This window comes from Trifolium pratense, linkage group LG7, assembly GCF_020283565.1.
Source record: "Trifolium pratense cultivar HEN17-A07 linkage group LG7, ARS_RC_1.1, whole genome shotgun sequence".
In the NCBI taxonomy this organism is placed as follows: Eukaryota; Viridiplantae; Streptophyta; class Magnoliopsida; order Fabales; family Fabaceae; genus Trifolium; species Trifolium pratense.
The window spans coordinates 43,573,749-43,595,751 of NC_060065.1; the positions used below are offsets into that span (position 1 = coordinate 43,573,749).

At 33.4% G+C, this 22,003-nt stretch overlaps 2 protein-coding genes across 9 annotated transcripts; one reads left to right on the top strand and one right to left on the bottom strand.

Annotated features, from left to right (window-relative positions):
* The first annotated feature begins 305 nt into the window (after positions 1–305).
* Positions 306–3,440, top strand: LOC123895135 (D-amino-acid transaminase, chloroplastic-like). The gene is made up of 5 exons (XM_045945352.1): positions 306–599; positions 775–827; positions 1,376–1,551; positions 1,849–2,522; positions 3,115–3,440. Exons 1-5 carry the CDS (start codon positions 566–568, stop codon positions 3,210–3,212), a joined length of 1,035 nt encoding a protein of 344 aa, XP_045801308.1. The 5' UTR covers positions 306–565; the 3' UTR covers positions 3,213–3,440.
* Positions 3,441–5,532: 2,092 nt separating this feature from the next.
* LOC123895136 (serine/threonine-protein kinase 25) lies at positions 5,533–17,596 on the bottom strand. Of its 8 annotated transcripts, none has more exons than XM_045945356.1 (22): positions 17,324–17,596; positions 16,658–16,786; positions 14,847–14,903; positions 14,190–14,217; positions 13,973–14,095; positions 12,447–12,558; positions 10,830–10,867; positions 10,683–10,736; positions 10,358–10,426; positions 10,113–10,229; positions 9,708–9,776; positions 9,206–9,285; positions 8,822–8,953; positions 8,500–8,734; positions 8,001–8,099; positions 7,663–7,749; positions 7,409–7,579; positions 6,910–7,040; positions 6,692–6,824; positions 6,268–6,392; positions 6,009–6,182; positions 5,533–5,861 (listed from the first exon to the last, which is right to left on the bottom strand). In XM_045945356.1, exons 2-22 carry the CDS (start codon positions 16,750–16,752, stop codon positions 5,822–5,824), a joined length of 2,169 nt encoding a protein of 722 aa, XP_045801312.1. In that variant the 5' UTR covers positions 16,753–16,786; positions 17,324–17,596; the 3' UTR covers positions 5,533–5,821. The 8 variants fall into 8 exon arrangements, with proteins under 8 accessions (XP_045801312.1, XP_045801316.1, XP_045801314.1 ...); XM_045945360.1 differs by having other exon boundaries at positions 8,500–8,731; positions 17,324–17,542; XM_045945358.1 differs by having other exon boundaries at positions 8,500–8,731; positions 17,149–17,477.
* Between the last annotated feature and the right edge of the window lie 4,407 nt (positions 17,597–22,003).

Consider the following 22,003-nt stretch of genomic DNA (forward strand, 5'->3'; position numbering starts at 1 on the left):
TAAAATAATTTTATACCGACAGTACACAACAATTAAACTCTAATTAAAAATTGATTGAAAATTATTTTAAATTGAATTCAAATTTTTCTCAACTATTCCTTGTTATGGCTCTTATATCATTGTTATGTCATAAGAGGTTCCGGGATTATATTGGAGTCTCTTACTTATAGAGTGTTCATCATCTATTTCCTTGATACCATCAGAAAAATTGGAAGTTCGATCCAATTCAACCCTGCTAAATCAGCTTATAAGACGGGATTACCTGTTTAACATAAACTTGTGGTGTCTTAGTGGCCAATTATCCCATCAGTATCATAATACCCGAGATAGTGCTTTCCAATTGTATAAACAACATCAAAATTTGAAAGCAGAAAGGACACAACAAAGAGTTCAATCCGTCTCAAACAAACAATAATGTAAACTGCCCCCCTTGTCGTGTTCTTGTGTTCCTATCTGCCATTAATTACTATATCACCTTTCATCACCACCATTCCTTTACTTCTCTTACTTTCTAACTCTACACAAAGTATACAAAGTTTGTTATTTTGACTCTCTCAGTTTCTTCATGGGGAACCCCACTCAGACCACTGTATCCTCTGGTAAGTTTTGGGTTGCTTTTAGTTTTTGTGATCCTATTCAAATTATGAAACTTTAATTTGTTTTTCTTTACAAGTTCAATTTTTTGTTGTAACTTGAATGATTATGAATGTATAATGTTCTTATTGTATTTTTTTTTTTTTTGCTAAATTTGTTTTCTTTGTTGGGGTGTACCAGAAATTGAAGTTGATGGTGATTTTAAAGTTCATGTGTTCTCTTCATCATCTGAGGTAAGATTTTCAAGCCTCATTTTTTTTTTGTATCATCTTTTCATTAATAGAATAGTATAGCGTCGCTATGTAACTTACTTTACTATGTAGCACGACACTTCATATTGAAAGTGCATCTGTTGTCTGACATATGCCAGTATTTGACCGAGCATGTAGTTACATTCAATAACTTCCATTTTCTGTAACCATTACCGGTTAGTGCCAGCCAGTGTTTGTGTCAATGGTTCATAGGATAAGACTTTACCTAGTGAGATAAGACATATGTAGCACCGATATTTCGTATGTGGGTATTTGACACTGACACGACACGAATGCGTGTTACTACATTCAATCACTTTCATTTTCTCAAATCGTTACCGGTGTCTACATGGTAGTATCAATGTTAGTTAGTATCATTCTCGTATCCGGTGTTAGTGCTCATAGGATAAGACTTGTTTGTTGTAGTCATATTCTTTAATTAATTACTACAATAAAAAAATAAAGTTTGTTAGGAACAAAAAATAAAATAAAATAAAGTTTGCAATTTTCATTGGCTTTGAATTCTTCAGTTACTAGAAAAGCTTCATCAAACATGGAGTTCAGTGGAGAAACAACCATATCCAGCTATGTATTCTAGTATATATGGAGGTATCATACTTGATCCAGCAATGATGGTAATCCCCATAGATGATCACATGGTACATAGAGGCCATGGGGTGTTTGATACTGCTATTATTTTTGAAGGGTAATGCTTATTCCTTTTACCTTCTAACAAAGAATTATTGAAAAAATTGGTTCTGTAATTTTGTTCAAGTGATTAATGAACTTCGGTTAAGGTTGAATCGATTGGGGAGCACCCGAGTTTGATCCCTTGCTGAACAATCTTTGGCCAGAAGTTACTTACCTCTCGGCTGAACTCCTGAGTTCTGATTACTAGGCCCCTTTTCCCTGAGAACCAAAGGGTTAAAAAAAACATTATCGGTTTTAATGAATATTCATATTTTTCTCTGATCTTGATGTTTATATTGTTTGTTTTCTCAAGACACCTCTATGAGTTAGATGTTCACCTTGATCGTTTCTTGAGATCAGCTTCCAAAGCAAAGATATCCTCGCCCTTTCCGCGATCAACGCTTCGCAGCATTCTAATACAACTAACTGCAGTATCAAAATTGAAGAAAGGAACTCTAAGATACTGGCTAAGTGCAGGTCCTGGTGATTTCTTGCTGTCATCAGCAGGATGTCCAAAACCTGCATTCTATGCAGTAGTCATTGATCAAGATTTCTCTCAGTGTAAAGAAGGTGTCAAAGTGATTACTTCCAATGTACCAATGAAGGCACCTCTATTTGCTACAATGAAAAATGTGAACTATCTTCCTAATGTACTTTCAGTGTTAGAAGCTGAAGAGAAAGGTGCATTTGGTTCTATATGGATTGATGAGGTTGGTTATATTGCTGAAGGACCAAATGTGAATGTTGCTTTCATAACTCAAGAAAAGGAACTTGTTATGCCATTTTTTGATAACATTTTATATGGTTGCACTGCTAAAAGGCTTCTTGAACTTGCACCAAAGTTGGTTGATCAAGGTGTTCTCAAAAGTGTAACAACTAAAAATCTGACTGTGGAGGAAGCTAAAGGTGCTGCTGAAATGATGTATGTGGGAAGCACACTTCCTGTCTTGCCTATCATCGCGTGGGATGATCAACCAATTGGTGATGGTAAGTTAATGACAGAAATTATCTATCTATCTATCTATCCTTGTTTGGCATGTAGCATTAGCCTTTGATGTTATCCTCTCGTCATTCAAGTGCATGAACTATGGTTATCAATACCTTAAGATACAAGCGAGTCATATATCGATTCAATACAAAACTGAAATCAATCGATATGCATCTCTAATGTGCATCTATCTTCAATATGAGTCGCATCTTGAATCCTGATTCGTTATGTTGAATCTCGATTCATTATGATGAGGTCAGTAGATGAAATATGAACTTCAAATTTTGTCATCTCAATTATTTTTCCTTAAAAATGTCACATTCACAATTTGGAAAATAGGTCTTCTGATTCACTGTTTGAATCTTGATTTGATAACCATGTCACTTGCGTGAAACCGACAAAGTATTCTTATATCAATGTATATAACTCTACCGAGTCTCTCTTTTCTACATTGTCATTTTTTTAGCATTAGCCCTCTGGTTCACAGGGGAAGGGGGCCCCAGTAATCCAGAGTTCGGCCACGAGGTTAGAAAGTCTGGCCAAGAATCTACATTATCATTTTTGTTTATTCAATTGTCTATGTTTTTACAGGTAAGGTTGGAGAATTAACAATGTTACTTTCAAATTTGCTATGGGATGATATGGTAGCTGGCCCTGACACACAGAGAATACTTGTTCCTTATGTTTAGTGAACCTACAAAGTCATTTGGGAATACATGTTCCTTGTTGTATTGATTTACAAAGTGGCTTCTGTTTGTATTTGCATCATGTAGTTCAAGTGGGAACAAGTCTCTGAAGAGTGAATCAGTAGATGTTTCTTGCTTCACAAGATTTATATAGCAAATAAATAGTCCTTGAACTGTTTCATGTTCTTGTAAACAAGATTTTGCACTATATAATGCAAACTCATATTTCCATGTTCTTTTCTTGTATGTATTTCATGCAATGTTGGCACAAGTTTCCAATCATAAAACTACTTGTTTAATATGATATTAGATGCCTTCTAGATTTGAATCAAACATAAAATGTATGAAAGGAAACATTCCTTGAATCTCAAGTTTGAATTATACTTGAGAAACTTTTGTTGAAACATAATTTCATAAAAGATACAAGTCAAACCACTAAAGAACTACAGCATATACTTTTTTTTGTGGCAAAGAGTTCGGGTTTTCCTCGAGTAAAGCATCGAATTTGAGATTCCTGGGGTGGCGTGAAAAAAAGTGCTTAGCCAGCAGCAGCCACACGCCACAACAGTGATTAGTCATCGGTTGAATATGCTGAGACTTAAATTAAGAAAAGCTTAAATTTGAGTATTGTGAATGAAGAAAATAGCCACAAGTAGATTTTGTTCCATATATGGTGGTCTATCTTCAACTCAGATTAGTCGAGTCAAATACAAAGTTACGATAAAAAGTGCGATAAATTGCATATAACTGTTAATACAAATATAATCTCTGCTAAGTCATAAAATGAAACAACATGAGTATCATTGCAACTTATACAGATCTCTATGAGTGTTTAAGAATAAATGTATAGATGGTGGAAATAGTTTTTATAGAGAATAAGATAAATTTAATGAAATGAGTTAATATAGCTCAACCATTTACAAAGTGATCTATTGGAATACTTTAGAATAATTTCCACTCACAAATTGCACCTTATCAAAACAAATAACTCAAATTAAAATATAACTATAACATGAAATGCTTGATTTAATTGGTGATTGACTTATCTGTCTGTGTTCTTTTAATAAAAATTTGGTTGAAGTTGCTTTCAACATGCACCTAGAGTTGCAATGATAGAGATGTTAGTGCAGGTTTTCTCTTCATCATCCACCGTAGTTAATGATGACTAATTTTTGTTAGGGGAACTGTGGAACACATAAGGTGGATTATTCTCCCAACTGAATCTTTTACATACGCATGAAACAGGAATCGAACTCCTGATCACATGTTTAAGTGGACCAAAACTCTTACCACTTGAACTTTGTTGCTTAAAATAATTTTAAATCATTGTTTGTAGAACACTTTGAACGAGGCCAAATACTACATTTGTTTTATAGCCATGTTCAAGACAAATTTCCCAACCTTTTTCAAGCACCAAATAAGAATCTTTTGTTTCTTTTAATCTATGTTGCATTAACAGTATCGACAGAAGGAATCAATTATTGAGAAAAATAACAATTTATTAGTGCCGTCCAGTATAATATGCTTCACTGTTTAATTTAAGCAGATCTAAAATTAATTTAAACAATTATGATTTACTTATAGTTAACTAAAGTATCAAAGAAAAACCCCTTATTTTCATCGGAAAAGATGACAATAAATCCAACTCAGTTGATAGTTGCATGGACGTTAACTAATATGCAGAGGCCTAAATTCGAACTCGAAATTCCACACTTAAAAGTGAGTCTAACCACTTAGACTACTAGACAGATGAATAATAATTTATTGTGGAATTCATAATTCATGTCATTCTTTTGGTAAAAAAAAAGTAAAAGAAAAGAAAACCATTCTTACACAATTTATTTCTCAAATGGAAAACTTTACTAGCCATTAAGTTAGGTTGACTTTTTTTGAAGCTGAATTATATTTTATTTTGTTAAAAATGATAAAAAAAAAAATTAAAAAAAAAAAGAGGAGAAACTAGAAAACAAATTGGACCTTTATGTTAAGAAAATTTTGTAATCTTCCTTTCATTAATCTACTTAGGGCGTTGAAGATGGCTTACCATCTGACCTAGATCTTGTGCATCGGTGACTGCGTGCAGTTGTGCAGTAACATGCTTTTGACCGTCTAATTTCAATCAAATGGTCCATGATAAAGGTATATTTTGATTTTATAAAAAATTAAGATGCAGTCTTTAAATTTTATACTATCTGATCTAGATCAAGCGGTCAGAAACACGTGACTGCATGTAGTCGGATCCAGATCCCTATAGCTAAGAACCAGAATTGACAACTTTCACAAGACGTCTTTTTGTTCAATATTAGTCAAAAGGGAGCTAAAGTAACCAATGAGACATTTGAGTCACTGTAAACTTATTCATTCAAAAATCACACAGCAGCCTTAGCTATGCATCCTATTGGAGAATACAAATCAATGAAGTCTGAGAAAACTTTAATTATACAGCACTACTGTCACTATCACTATGAGATAAAAAAAAATTGATTAATAACAATACTAATAGATAATAGAAAAGCAATTTCTTACAATGATATATATGTACATTTAATCAAAATAAATGCATCAACAGAAACAACACACAAAAATGACAATATAGTAACTTCTAACTTGGCTCAAGATTGGTTTAGATCCCGTGAGGTTTGGCCTTGCCATCTGCGAAACAAAGAATCGGAGATTATTTACAAGCATTTTCCAAGTCATATATATTTATAAAGAGAGTTGTGTTCTTTGTTTAATTAGCAAGCCAGCATTTACTATTTATTGTAAAATTATTCAAGAAAAAATGGCAACTTCAAGAACCTTGATAGAAGAAATCTTGCAAGAGGGCTTAAGTTGCTATTTGGATGAGGTTCCTTGTTATGTTGTTTCCTTCGGTTATCAGCTTCCGCATTTTGAATTTCTTCGGTTGACTTGCCTTTGCTGAATAGTTGGCTTGCCAATCCTTGCAGGTCCTTCAATGAATCTTCCTTTGAACTGCACACGCAAGGGAATGAGAGTGTTACTAGTGTTTTCTTTAAATTGGTTTGTGTAATGAAGGTTAGTAGAAAGCAAGGCAAACCTTGCTAATCTTTGAAGCAATTTTTTGACAAGAACATCGGAGGATCTAGGCTTTGTGCCCTCCATGTTTATTAAAGAATTGATGACTGCCCGCACAATTTGCCCTTCTGGATCATCAGCAATGGCCTTTATAGCAAACACAAACATAAGCAATGTCCGAAATAATCAACTCAAACATGCCACAAAAACCAAATTAATTAACGTGCATCATACTCTACAACAGATGCAAGTTTGTAACCATAATTTAGAAGACCTCAGAATCAAACAAAACTACATATTATATCTGAAAGGAGTCAAAGCACAGAGCAATATGCTCTAATTGGTAGTGCAAGCTAATTTAGAACAAGAGGAAGACATAACACAATGTTTATTCAAACATACTGCTGGAAATAGTAAGGGTTAACTATATGTATGTATGGTTTCACCTCTTTTAATGAAGGAAGAAGCAAAACTGATAATGGCGCCGACGATGATATTATTCTAGCACTTTCTTCATCATCACTGGCATAATTTGATCGTGCCATGCCCCTTTGTGCATCAATGTATTCACGATATGATCTGGGAAAAAAAAATCCTTAATAATTTACAATCAAAATTTTATTTCATCAAATCAATTTTTTAACCATTATTGTTATAGAAGTACCTGGAAGAATCAGTGCTGCTAGTCATTTGGTCTCTTTTGCTTTCCTGTATATTATCGCTATTGATTTTTCCCCGAGAATGTCTTTCCCGAGAATTCACTTTTCTTTGTCCTCCTTGGATAGCAGCCTTTGCCTGTAGAGACAAAGAGGTCAGAACATACTATTTATAAGCAATACCGATCTGACCAAGAATAAATCACAAACATCTCTCCAATAATAATAAAAAAACTAAAGATACACGAGAAAAAGTACAAAATTTAAACACAAGTGCTTTGAAAGTGATTAAAGCAAATATAGCCTACAATTTGTGTGGTTAACCTGGCAAATACATAAAATGGGAAAACCTAAAATGCAATGGTAATTGTTCTATGAATAAATCAATGTATCATGCAAACAAACTCACACAAGAAATGGGGGAGGGGGAAAGGCTAATCAGGCTGCACGATGCACATTGATCAACTCACAAATGAAAACACGACATATATTACAAAAAAATAGAACCTCAGCTAGGTTTGCAGCACTATCTTCAAGTGAAACATTTGAATTTCTGTCATGAAGTCCTCCTAATCGGGACCTCGGAGTTCGTGGAGAATCAGAATCATCTTGTTGACTACGTAAAACAACGGTTCCACTCGTGGAAGTATCTTCAAAAGAAGCATAGCTGCTGCTGGACTACATTGCATTAAAATTCTCAATAAGTGACTGCACAGATAAATAATCAGTTTTTTATCAGAGTAACTCAGCTTGAATGCTACCTGGGAGCTCTCACGAAACACAGATGGCTTTGATCCTTTCGGAGATCGAATAACAACAGTTCCTGACCCATTCTCAGACAAATCATCCTGCAAATCAAAGATTTCAGAATATCAAAGCATTTCATGGTTGTTTAAAATGGAACTCCATCGAGTTCGCATGAAATCCATCTTTACTTTATGACTGACACAACTCATTTACTTAAGATTTGAAAAGATGAACCCTCTATATGATTATACCACCACAGAAACTGATTGGTGCTAGACAACAACGCGTTAAAATTCCCATTTACTGCACAAATAATCAGTTTCTTATCAGAGTAACTCAGCTTGAATACTACCTGGGAATGCGAGATATGCTCACGAAACGCAGATGTCCTTGATATTCCTTTGGGAGAGCGTATAACAACGGTTCCTGATCCATTCCCAGATAACTCATCCTGCAAATTGAATATTTCAGAAGATCAAACTGGTTGTTTAAAATGAAACCTCATCAAATTCATAGGAAATCCATCTTTACTTTATGATTGACACAATGTATTGACATATGGTTTGACATGGTGAATTCCCTTAATGATTATACCACCACAGACATTGTAATCGTTGTTTAGGTCTGATAAAATGGGCAGCAATATAGCGTGGAAAATTATAATTTTCAGTTTCAGCTTGAATTAAAAAAAAAACTCAGGAGGTAATAATTCAGGATTAAGCATTAATAATAGATCCAATGTTTTGTAAAGGCCAAAAACACCTTGGAGATATAGCTGCTCAACATATCATTCAATTGATTAAGTTAATTTTTGGTAACATAGACGGATATGCACAATATGAATCAATTACATCTTCAAGCTGATTATCCAGCTGCTCGTGATGGTAAGGTGCACTTCTATTGGCATATCCCCCTTGATAGCCAGCGTCTGGAGCTTTTCTTTGGGTAAGCTGATTATATGAGCCTTCAGTTTTCTTATCTCTAGCTTGAGGTGGCCGTGAAACACTTCGAAAGGTTCCAGTACCCTCTGATTCACCAATGCTAAAGTCCCATTCAGAACTTTTCGAGGTCTTACTCTGACGACTGCTGAAAATTACAAACTGTTAACAAAAAATAAAATAAAAAATAAATTTTTTAAAAAAAAAAAACCAGTAGCCTATAATCACAACCAACCTGGATCGATTGATTTCGTCAACTTTAGAATCTCTTGCCACCTTCATAGTATCCGATCCCTCACCAACCCCTCTTAGGCCATTTCTAGCTGTCTCCAGGTCTTCCTTAACTTGATATTTTGGACGCTCCCTACTGTGAAACCATAAGGCATGATCTTGTCAACCACAAGCTAGGGAATAATAGTGTAACTTTCAAATGAAAAAATTGCTAAAAATGCACAACAAAAGGATTTCAGATGTTACTTTAGGACCTCGGCATTTACTTTTCTGAGGTACACTAATTTCAGAATAAATAAAAGGATTATAAGAGAAAAAGTAGCCAAAAGCAAAAATGGGCAGAATTTTGTAACTAAAATATAGCAAGATATTTATCAATAATTCACACCTTAATCTTTCCAAAAGCTTTGGACTCTTCCTAGCATTCCGAATAAAACGATCTTTGAGAAGTTCCTTAGCACTTGGCCTCTGGAATTGAAGCCATTACAAGGGAGGAAAATTAAGAGATTGACAGAGAGAACAACTTCACCAGTAACGATTCAAGCCTAGTCTAAAAAAGCCTTTAATTAAGGAAACTAAACAATACATTGCTTCAAGTTAACAGTCATAAATTTCAACACGATAAATAATTCTAGTATCCTTCTTCTTGTTAACTTAGGATGCAAACTATAAGAATCAAAAGCTGAATATTTTAATTATATTTCCTATGAAGTTTCTCCCAATAAAATGATGTTCTAGATAATGCATAAAAACAAAATTGACAAAAGTGAACATTTTGCTCAAGTTAATGCATAAAACAGAACCTCTTCATTAACAATATATGAGAACTACAAATATTCTCAAGAGAAACAGAAAACAGTAGTGTGTGTATGGAAAGCACAGATACTTGCCTCAGCTGGAACCTTCTTCAAACATGATGAAACAAATTCTTTCATGGGTCGAGAAAAATGCTCATCTAGCTGCAGAAAAGGAGATTAAAAATGTCAATCATTTTTTACTCACAAAAATAAGGACCTACTTGGTTTGAGAAAACATATTGTTTCACTTCCTATTTTCATTAATAATTAGAAAATTTCATTTTTTTTTTCTTCATATTTTGTAGTGTTTTCAAATATTATACACGAAATGATGAAAACAACAAATCGCACTATCGAAACATTTCCAAGCATCAGACATTTGTAGAAACATGAGATAGAAACAGAAACATTTCCAAACATCTCCACTTCAAAAACTTTGTTGACTTAAGATAGTTCAAAATTAGAAATATTGATTTGTCTGATATTGAAGAACACAACCTGTGGAGGATTTTCTCGGGGTATGATAAAAAGCACCCTCATGGGATGAAGATCAGCAAGTGGAGGCTCCCCCTTTGCCATCTCAATTGCAGTGATCCCCAGAGACCAGATATCTGCCTGCGTAAACAAAATTACAGAGATTATTCGAAGGGTTAAAAAATGGGGAACCGTGACAGAAAATAAAAATGCAAGCACAGAACAAAAGAATGACATAACAAAAGAGTAGTTGAATGCTATATTACAACCTTCTCATTATATCCATCTGAGTTCTGAATAACCTCCGGCGCCATCCAGAATGGTGTGCCTACAAATGTCTGTTGTTATCAAATATATTAGAATATCCAGTCAAAGTTGAAAACTGATGATTTAGATTTCTACATATTTTTATGTTATAGAAACCATTAGATATAGTAATTCAAGTAATGACAGAAAAACTTAGATCTATTAATAAACACCAAGACACGGAAATTTTAGATGCTATACAATGATATTGATTATCCAATTGAAAGGCGCCATTTTGTGCTCTTGAGAGAGTGATGATATATTATAAAATAAAAGACATAAATTTACCTTTCTCCTTGATATAGTCCTTGTCAACTGTGCAGAAACACCAAAATCTGCAACCTGGACAATTTACACAAAATTTACATGCATATTCATTTAAGTCATATGAAATACAGAAATAGGAATTATAAGCTCTTTCAGAATAAATCATACCTTTACATCACCATTCTCGGACAATAAAATGTTTGCAGCTGCATAAAAGATATGTAAATGCTGTCAATTACAAAGTTAATGTGAACAGAAAATTTCCATGACTACAGAACTACATGTTAAATATCCGGAAGATATCTTCAAATAGTTTAGAGTATCTTAAATCATCTCTTGGAAATAGTTTCAGTTATCTTTTATTTTTCAGATTTTTTTATTAATTTAATTAGGAATAATAGTCATCTATTATATATACTACTTAGGTCATATCTCTAAACTGCTAGAAATTGGTTTTGAATCAAACTTAACTCTTAACCCCACAAAGCCAACTTCTAAAGTGAGGATTACTTTAGTAAAAAAGAAAAAGAAAAAGTGAGGATTACTCAAGTCTTATAAGCACTACTTAGGTCATATCTCCAATCAATGTGGGACTCGCAAAACACCACTTCACGCTTAGGATTAGACATCAGAAGCAACGTTGTCAAAATCGAGATTTCATGCAGACTCGAAAAGGGGTAGTAAAATCGTAACACCAATCGTAAGATTCCGCAAAACTCGTAAAACTCATAATATGCATATAAATTAATACCCGTGCATAAATTTACATTAGTAAGACAAAGTAGACCTTTAGATTCAAATATAATTAATTAAGCTTAAAGTCATAGCTATAAGGAAGTGAGTAAATAATGTCTAAATAACCGATAACAACAGCGGAGATAAGGCTTTTTTTTTTTAAGTAGAACAATGGGTCAAAGGATAAAAGAGCAAAAAAACCAGAGCATCTCAGATTCAGTTGAGACAAAGGAAAGAGTTTTTCTTAAGTGAAATGACTTTACACTTTTCTGCTGCAAGTTCATGCAATCTTACCCAATCATGATTCTGGGTCCACACGAAATCGCAGATCACCCCTGAAATCGTAGACTCATAGGATTTTTCCTTTTAAATACCATGATCAGAAGCATGGACTAATACAGGTGGAATAACTTGATCTCGATACCCTCTCATGCCACGGACATTTGGAGCGTGGACAAGACCAGGTAGAATAAAATAGATCTTAGCCAACTAACAGATCTAGATAGGCTCCGATACCATCATAGAAATTTGGTGTTAGGTCTAACTCAACCCCACAAAAATAACTCGTAACTTCGTAAGGTGAGCACGGCCTAAGCTTTATAAGAACTACATGTACCTTTGAATAGTTTATAATAACAAGTAACTTACAAGGAATAGTGTCTATATTTCTTTTAATATTTTTGTGGTTTGTTTCCTTATTTAATCATCATTGGTAGTCTTTTATTAGTACAAATAGAACTCAGTTCTTTGTCTTTTGAATCACATCATTCGCCTAAATATCAAGATGATTTAAGTGTGTGTGAAAAACTATTAAAACACAAAGAAAATGCACATCTACTTCAATTTACAGTTCATAGCTTCCATAATATCTCGTCCATATAACTTTGGAACATGAGAAAACCTTGTGAAACTCAGATCCAAACATGCTATTATAATTCTAGACTATTCCTTTTGTCATCCTATACCTAAACCCTATCATTCTATCACTGCATATGGAAAAAAGAAAAGAAACTTTAAAAGTACTGCAATGTTAAGGGTTGCTGCTGATACCTTTAATGTCTCTATGGATTTTGCCTTCACTGTGTAGGTAATCGACAGCATGCAACAAGTCACGAAGAATATAAGCAATTGACATTTCATCTAGGGGAGGACCTGATTGGAGCTACAGAAGCAAAACCAGCATTAACTCCATAGAATAGTGAACAAATACCATACAAACATACTGTAAATTGACGTTAACATATGTAGAAGAAGATAAATAGTGACGCACAAAAAAACAATGAACATTAAAAACGGGTAAGGAACTTCTCCATTTGTCAAAAGAAATGGAGGCCTTCATTACTAATGTTTTGGGTGTATAAATGTCTAATAATACACAATATATGTCGCCATTTTTAAAAATACCAGCCTTTATATACCAAAAAGCTTAGTAATGGAAGCCTCCATCTCTTTTGAGAAATGGAAAGGATCCACACTCATTAAAAACATGAACCCTAACTAATGACAAGTTATCATCATTGCCATATGTACAGAAAAGGGCGGGGGGGAATGAAATATTTTATCATTTATAACGACCTGCAAACCTAGTGTTTTGGCTTCTTTAAGGAAAATACAAATAAGAAGGATAAGAAATCTTCCCATACAGCCTATTAGGTTTTTATATTGGATCTAACGCATCCTTACAAAATTGGCTTGTGAGGTGAGGGATGTCACTCTTTATAAACTCGGTGCAAGTTTTTTATATTGGGTTTTGACTCATCCTTACAAAGTTGGCTTGTGAGGTGAGGGATGCCACTCTCTATAAACTCATTTCAGGCCTTTCATTTATCCTGCGTGGGACTTGGGGTTTTCCCAATACAGCCAACAAAACAAACATAACAAAAGAGACAGAAGGTAAAAGACAAAATTCAAAAATGTACAAGTCATACAAACTAAATCAACCAACATATCTATAAATTCTATTGCCATTGACAATAATGACAAGGTTATACTTAAAAGTTAAAACATGTATCTATCATAGGTAACGAAATATAACTAAAACATCTCATTTTCAGTTGAAATATGCAACACTACAATCCAGTTTTATGCATATTATTTCTTTGGTCCATTGGAGTCCAAAAAATACGGGATAGGGTAGTCAATCCCTTTGCCTTAAAACTCCCAATGGAGTCTGAACCTTGAGTCCAAGATGGAGTACTCAGTGCTCAACCATTGACGTTTTGCCATATTCTGAATGTCTATATCTATACCTCCACTTCAAGTTGCAACCACTTTGTTCTGACAGTAATTGTATTCCAAGAATTCATGTAACAATTTTCTCTCGGTTGTTCATTTGTTCTCTTTTGGTGTAAAGCATTTTTTTTCCCAAGGATTTCTTATACCCCCTAACTCCCTGGTAAACTTCTCAGTCAAAATATATTTTTTTTCTTTTATAACACACATAAAACAAAATTAAAATGAATTTACACACAATTTAAGGACAGGCAGGGGAAATTTCACAAATACAGGTGATTTCTGAGGAACATCAACTTCAATTTTCATGCACTGAATAGACGAAATAAATAGAAGTAACCTACTAGATCAGCAACAGAGCCGCCGGCCATATATTCCATTATTATCCATAGTTTAGTCTGATTGAGAAAAGAACCATAATACTCGGTAATGTATGGACATCGACATTGTGACAGAACAGAAATTTCCTGAAAAAATTGAATTGATGGGAAAATTTCAATCATTTGGGTACAGCAAATGTGAAACCACAAGTAAATTAGTAAACCCATAAGATGATTATACCTTCTGAATATCGTCAATATCATCCTCTCTGCAAAGAGACAAAATGAAAGGAAAAACAAGTTAGGTAGTAGTAAGCAAGAGATGCACAAGGATTCTGAGTGCAACACAGCACAACTATGAGGTTAATATTAACTACAAAAATGTGCACATGGAATCTCAAACTTCTACACTCAATACAAAATGAGGCCCACATACTTTGCTATGCGTTCAAAATTCCATATCTAACATGCAATGTACATAGTAGACTCTGAGATAAAAGACGTCAATGTTCCATAAATAATAATGTTCAGCATTCCATGGAGAACAATAAATTCAATGGATACAGAAGGATCAAATAATTGTTACTACATCAGAGCACCTATTGTAGGGATACCAAATTATATTTATTTTATTTTTCTTCAACTTTAGGGGTGTTGGAAGCCCTTCGGTAAATATGTAAAATGGATCCTGTCAATAATGATCCATTACCACATCACTAGAACGCATTCATAAGAAATCCTACAGCTTTTAGCAGTACTACACTAATGTATAATGGAATATATAAGGAGAAAATCCGTTTATCAAATACTCCTATAAAATTGGTCAGCACCCCTAATGTGGCCAACAGCTTGAATTGGAATGTTCTTCAAAATAATAGAAGTGGGACAAGAAACTTACGATTCTTCCAAATCAATCACTTTGATGGCCACTTCTTTGTTGAGCTCCTTGTCAAACCTGAAAATAAGAAAGTATGACAAAGTGACAAACAACTCACTATCCATGTCTAACTTGAGGCCTGTAAACAAAGATTTGGAGAAATAATAACTAGTTCTCTAGATCAGATGATTTTACGTATTTGTTCATACAATGACAATTGGCAAGAAAAACAAATAATTTTTTGGAAGTTCCTCTAAGTATTCTTTTATTACTATTTTCTTCTTGAAAGTGTTCCATAAACAACATATTCAAACTTGCTAATTTATATTAGTTTCTGCCATCATTGCAAGGAAAATTCTATTCTCATATGCGAAAACTGATCACAACTTGAATAACTGCACTCTGCAAATTAGGTTTTAATTTGCAAAGTCTATGTGTTGGAGAGTACTTCTTATTTGGGGAGAACATTATCCATTTAGTTCTATATAATTAAGTTTTATTTGTATATAAGTTCTCATATAATTTGTTTCCTTAGTTTCCTTATTTATGTAGTTCCAATGTTGAAGTATAATGGGTTGTGCTTAGCGATTTCTCAAGTATTTCATTATTTGCCCAAGCACATCACAGTGATGAAACCCTTACAGACCTCTCTAAACTGTAACATGACGTCCACCCAGCGCTTGGGAAACATGTTTATACGTCATTTTCTAGTCAGGTTCAAAGTCAAACAAGGTCTCCTTTTTAATATTCAATCTAATGTATCTTATCATTTTATTGATGACTTTCTCAATGTATTTGATTATCTTAATGAAAATTGCTAAGAGTATGAATTTTTTTCTATATTCAAGTCTTTCTAGACTAAAATTCAAATCAAGACTTTGAGGAGCAACAATGCAAAAGAATATTTCTCCCATGATGAAGTTTTGTCATTAAAGGCATGGCATCATACATCAATCCACATCTACGCCGCCACAAAATAGAGTAGCTTAAAGAAAAAATCACTATCTTAACTGAGGCTGCAATATGTTGTTGTTGCATATAAATATGCCTTTGTGTTTTAGGGGGTGTTGTGTGTATCTTTGTCTCGGTATTATCTGGAATGGTGAAAAGTAAAATGTTGTCACTCGACCTAATGTGGAGCCTGAATATCGAGTAATCACAATGGTTACTTCTGAGCTTACACTAGTAATAGAATTACATTAGGAGTTGAGCAACTGTCCACAATCGAGTTACATTAGTAATAGAATTACATTATCTAGTAATCACAATGCTTACCAATATTGATCAAATGAAATGGATTGTGATAATCAAGCAACTGTCCACATTGTAACCTAGTCATTCATAAAAGAACCAACCATAAAGCAGTTGATTGTCACTTTTTATCCGGGGGAAAATTTCTTGCTAAGGAAAGTGCAATCGAGTTTATCAACTCTAGTGATAAGCTTCAAGATGTTCTCACAAAGCTCTTCAACATCTTAGGACACAATTCATTTGTAACAATCTTTGTGCATATGATTTCTATGCACGGTTTGCATCCTCTAAAGGTTCTTTATTCACACTGGCATCAAATTTTCAGATTTCATACAATGTATTATTACATGATATATCAAATGAGCATCTGAAAGAACAAACCTAAAAATCGTGTCCCCATAATAATTCTCAATATTCCATCATCAGAATCAACAGCGCGGAAAGTCTTAAATCAAGAACTACTAACTAACCAATCGTATAAGCAACGTGCACCTAGAACTACTCTTTCGATCTATTGTCAACGTTAAAAGGCATTTTGATTTTGCAGAACACATGAAACCAATTATAAAACTAACACTTACGCTTTATACACGTCGCCAAATGATCCCTGCCCAATAAGCTCCAACTGAGTAAATCTCGATCCTGTTGCCTCGACTAGACCTGCTAGATCCTCCATTCTTAACAGCAACTCGTTAACGTCTCAAATACATCTGAAACACCAAACAAATAAAAAATCTTAAAGTCAAATTCAAACGTCTTCAACTCCACCAACACTCTCCGAATTCAATCCATCCAAATTATAAAAAAAATTGCATTCAAAATATAAAATTTTCAAAACAGAACTTGTAAGCAACATAACAAAATCAATTAAAAAAACAAACTTTTACACAAATTGCACAACCCCAATTCAGAAGCAACTCAATTTCATCAGAAATTAATCAAAACCCATCAAAAAAAATTAGAAAAAAATACAGAATGAAGTGAAACTTTAGACTCAAAACAAAGCATAATAGCTATATATGAAGTTGAGGGATAATTGTTAGGTGGAAAAATGGGGAACAAAATTGACTACCCAACAAAATGAAACAGAGCGATGAAAGAGAGATTTTGAAAGGGAAAGCGAAACTGCAACAACAAAATCGATTTTTTTAGGAAATGGGGTGCGAGAGATTTGATAAAAGCATGAATTTTTGTAGCATTTGAATGTGTTAAAGCATGAGATTTGGGAAATTGAAATTGAAACTCACGAATAGTTAGGGTTGGTTGTGGTTTAAGGGATGATGGATCTGTTGGGTCAAATTCAGAGAGCAGTGTGTGCAGTTGGAGGCTCCTTCTTCAAGGATCGAAGAAGAAGAAGAACAAGAACAAACTGTGTCTCGATTTCTTGCAAAATTGGAAAATAAAAAATTACTTTTATATTTTAAGAAATTAGATCCATTTTATATTTAAGAAATTATTTTTTGTCCAAAAAATAATAAATCATTATAGGAGTATTTTATAAAATTTCAAAAAAAAAAAAAATCAATGAAATCACCTGTGTACAATTGTAAAGACTAACTTTCGATAGGATTTTAGTTCGCAATTTTGTCATCTTGTTGGTGGGTTGGCTTCAGACTTCCTATCGAATAATTTTTTGATTTACTTCCTGCACTGTGAAGATTCTCTCATTTTGCCCCTAGGTAGACAATTGAGCATCTAACTGTGCATCTTCGATAATGTAACATGCCCACGTGGAAATACATTTAATTTATATTTATTTTTTAAAAAATCTACGTCAGTTTTTTTTTTTCAAAAAAAAATCCTAAAAGTTTATTATTATTATTTTTAATAATTTTTTACCGTAAAAAAAAATAAACATAAGTTTTAAGATTTTTAAAAATAATAAACTTTTTTTTGAAAAAAAATTAAAAATAAATTTATTAAGAGAAGGTGGAGCTTGAGGTTCTGGAAGGACCATCATTAAACATATTGAATAATGCTAGCAACTAGAGGTGGGAACAGGCCAGGCCGGCCTACATAGCCTTAAGGCCTAGTCTACATAGGCTCAGGTCAGGCCAGCCTATTTCTTTAAATAGAGCAGGCCAATGCTTTTTTATAAGCCTATTTAGCTAAAATGGCCAGGCCGCAGGCCATTAAAAAAGCCTTTGAGGCCTACTAGGCCGGCCTATTTAAGTTAACATGAATAATATTTTTATTACGATTATTATTTATATATTAAAATTTATACTTTGATTAAATTATAAATCTATTAACTTTTTAAGTAATTTAAGTTTATTAATCTACATTAGTTTTTAACATATATAAATGTATTATTATAAACTAGAATTGAAATATGATGACATATATAGTCAAATTCTCTAAAATATCAAATGGAACATTATTTTATTAGTTCATAAGTATATTTCAAAATAAATATAATTATTTATTTAAATATGTTCATATGAAATAGGCTTTTAAACAGGCTAACAGGCCACATCAGACTTTCAAAAGGCCAGGCTCAGGCCTAGAATTTAAGCCTATGATAGGCCACAGGCCAGGCTCAGACCTTCAATTTTTTGACAGGCCAGGCTCAGGCTTGGCAAAGCCTAGCTCGGCCTAGCCTATTCCCACCTCTACTAGCAACACACTCTTTAACAAACACACTCTAACACACTCTCTTTTATTGGTTGAAATTCACATGAGTCCCATAAAAAAATGTGGACCCATATAACTTTTATGGGACCCATATAAATTTTAACCAATAGAAGAGAGTGTGTTAGAGTGTGTTTGTTATTGGAGTGTATTGCTAGCACTCCTCAAACATATTTGACACAGTTGGTGTTGAGAATAATATGCCTAAATATCTTCTGAAGATCTTAGATTTAAATATTATTTAGATTTATATTTAAAATATGATAATATTAGGTTTTATGATTTATATTTCTATTTGGAATATTTAATATTTGTTTAGAATTTATTATAGGATTAGTTTTGTTTTAAAAATATATGATTTGTTTTTATGTAGCTCTATATATAGAGCCATAAGCATAATGAATAAAACAAGAACTTTAGTATTCTTCATATAACCCTATATTTGAGGAGAGTTTTCTCCCTAAATTTATATCTCACCAAATTCCGCAATACAAAAACACAAAAAACCATATCAGTGGCATCCGAGTCAACGTTCATAAGGACCTGTGAAGATGGATTTTTCAAAGGTTGCTCCTCCGATCTTTGATGGAGAAGACTATGATCTTTGGGCGGTGAGAATGGAGGCATTCTTAGATGCTCTAGATCTATCGAAAACTGTGGAGGATGATTACGATGTTTCTTCGTTACCAAAAGATCCCACAGCAGAACAGATGAAAACTCATAAAGAAAGAAAAACCAAGAGGGCAAAGGCAAAGACTTGTTTGTTTGCAAGTGTCTCACAAACCGTCTTTATTAAAATCATGACTCTCAAAACACCAAAAGAAATTTGGGATTACCTAAAAGAAGAATATAAAGGAGATGAAAGGATTCGAAGCATGCAAGTTATGAATTTATTGAGAGAGTTCGAGTTGCAAAGAATGAAGGAGGATGAAACAATCAAGACATACGCTGATAAATTATTGGGTATTGCTAATAAGGTACGATTACTAGGCACTCAATTTTCTGATTCCAGAATTGTGGAAAAACTCCTTGTAACGGTACCTGAAAGATATGAAGCCTCTATAGCCGCCTTGGAGAACACAAAAGATTTGAGTAAAATCACTCTGCCAGAAGTGTTACATGCATTGCATGCACAAGAACAAAGAAGACTTATGAGGGAAGAAAGAACTATAGATGATATATGTCTAGCAAAAGGTTTTGGAAAGAAATACCAACACAAACCATGTCCTCATTGCAAAAAGGATAATCACTCACCAAAGAATTGTTGGTGGAGGCCTGATGCAAAATGTGAAAAATGTGGTAAATTAGGTCATATGATGAAGGTATGCACATCACAACAACAACAAGGAGATGTTAACATTGCTCATGAACAATATGAAGATGACCAGGAACTACTACTTGCAATCTCAGGTTTTACAACCAACAAACCGTCAAAAGAATGGCTCATTGACAGTGGTTGCACAAACCATATGACTTATGATCGAGATCTTTTCAAAGAGCTCAATAAAACTTCTATTTCCAAAGTCAGAATTGGGAATGGAGAACAAATTGCAGTAGAAGGCATTGGAACAATTTCAATTAAAACTCATGCAGGTATGAAACAAATTTCCAATGTTTTATATGTTCCTGAAATTAATCAGAATCTTTTAAGTGTTGCTCAGTTGTTGGAGAAAAATTATAAAGTGATATTTGAACATAAAAGTTGTGTGATTAAGGATCAAAACAATAAGGAAGTGATCACATCTCAGATTAAAGGCAAAAGATTTGTTTTAGATTTAATGAAGAATGATCATATTATTGAAGAGAAAAAAGAACTTAAATTCAAAGAAGATCGCGAAGATTCAGGTATTTTGAAGAAATTTCAAGTTAAGGAGGAGAATAAATATGCTTGTGAAAAATCACCTAAAAGTCATAACAAATGCAATGTTTCTACCATGAAGTCCACAAGGCACAAAGAAGCTAAAACTTGCGATAAGAAGAAGAATCAAAACAAGAAGAATAATTTTTCAAGAAGCTCAGATTGGATACGCACAAAAGATATTCAGTCAAGGAGGAGTGTTGAGAATAATATGCCTAAATATCTTCTGAAGATCTTAGATTTAAATATTATTTAGATTTATATTTAAAATATGATAATATTAGTTTTTATGATTTATATTTCTATTTAGAATATTTAAGATTTGTTTAGAATTTATTATAGGATTAGTTTTGTTTTAAAAATATATGATTTGTTTTTTATGTAGCTCTATATATAGAGCCATAAGCATAATGAATAAAACAAGAACTTTAGTATTCTTCATATAACCCTATATTTGAGGAGAGTTTTCTTCCTAAATTTATATCTCACCAAATTCCGCAATACAAAAACACAAAAAACCATATCAGTTGGTGCAGCAAAAGTAGATTGATGAGTGGACATAGAAAAGAAGGATTGAGAAAAAGGACTTTGAGGTGGTGATGGATTGAAGAAGTTATTATTGTTAAAGTTCTCATCAAAACAAAGGAGACAGATTGAAATTTGGAGGGGAAGAGAATAATAGTGCGAAGGTTGATTCATACAGGATAGGTTCAAACATAGAATGAGAAGATTCTTGAGAGATTGCAGAAGGAATATTCAAGTTAAGTTGGTCCTATTGGTAATGAAGCAGGTTGATTTAAAATACTTATTGGATGATCATTATTTTTGTTTAACACAGTTTCAGGTTCAAGATCAGTTTGGTTCAAAACAAAAGGTGGTGGAGTAGACTGTGCATTATTAGTGGGGTTCACAACAATAGGTGTTTCAGTTTCAGCAGTAGGTAGAACCAAAGGTTCAGCTTGCACAAATTGTGCAGAATCAACAACACAATTAGGAACTATGTGTTCCTTTCTCTTTCTCTTAGTTCTAGTGTAAGTTTTCACAAGAACTTGAGAGGTAGACTTAGATTTAAAATATTTGATGTTTTTGAGACCAAACTTTGAAATTTGATATTCAGCTATCTCTCCATCAAGAGGAAATTTAGAATGTTTAAAGATTTTGGTGAAAGTCATACCATAAGAAACATGACATTTCCTATTTGTCCAACTTGCTACTTTCATCATAAAATGAACCATAATGAATGGAAGATTTAGTTTCTTTCTTTCGAACAAGTGGTGAATAACAAGCATGTCATTGTGATCTAGGATTTCATAATTTCCTATTCTTGGTGTTGTGAATTCGATTAAATCACACCAATAATAATCTTGATGTGTGGAGCAAATACGATTAAGCAATCAAATAAGCGAACGACAATAATAATCACAAATAATGATAAACG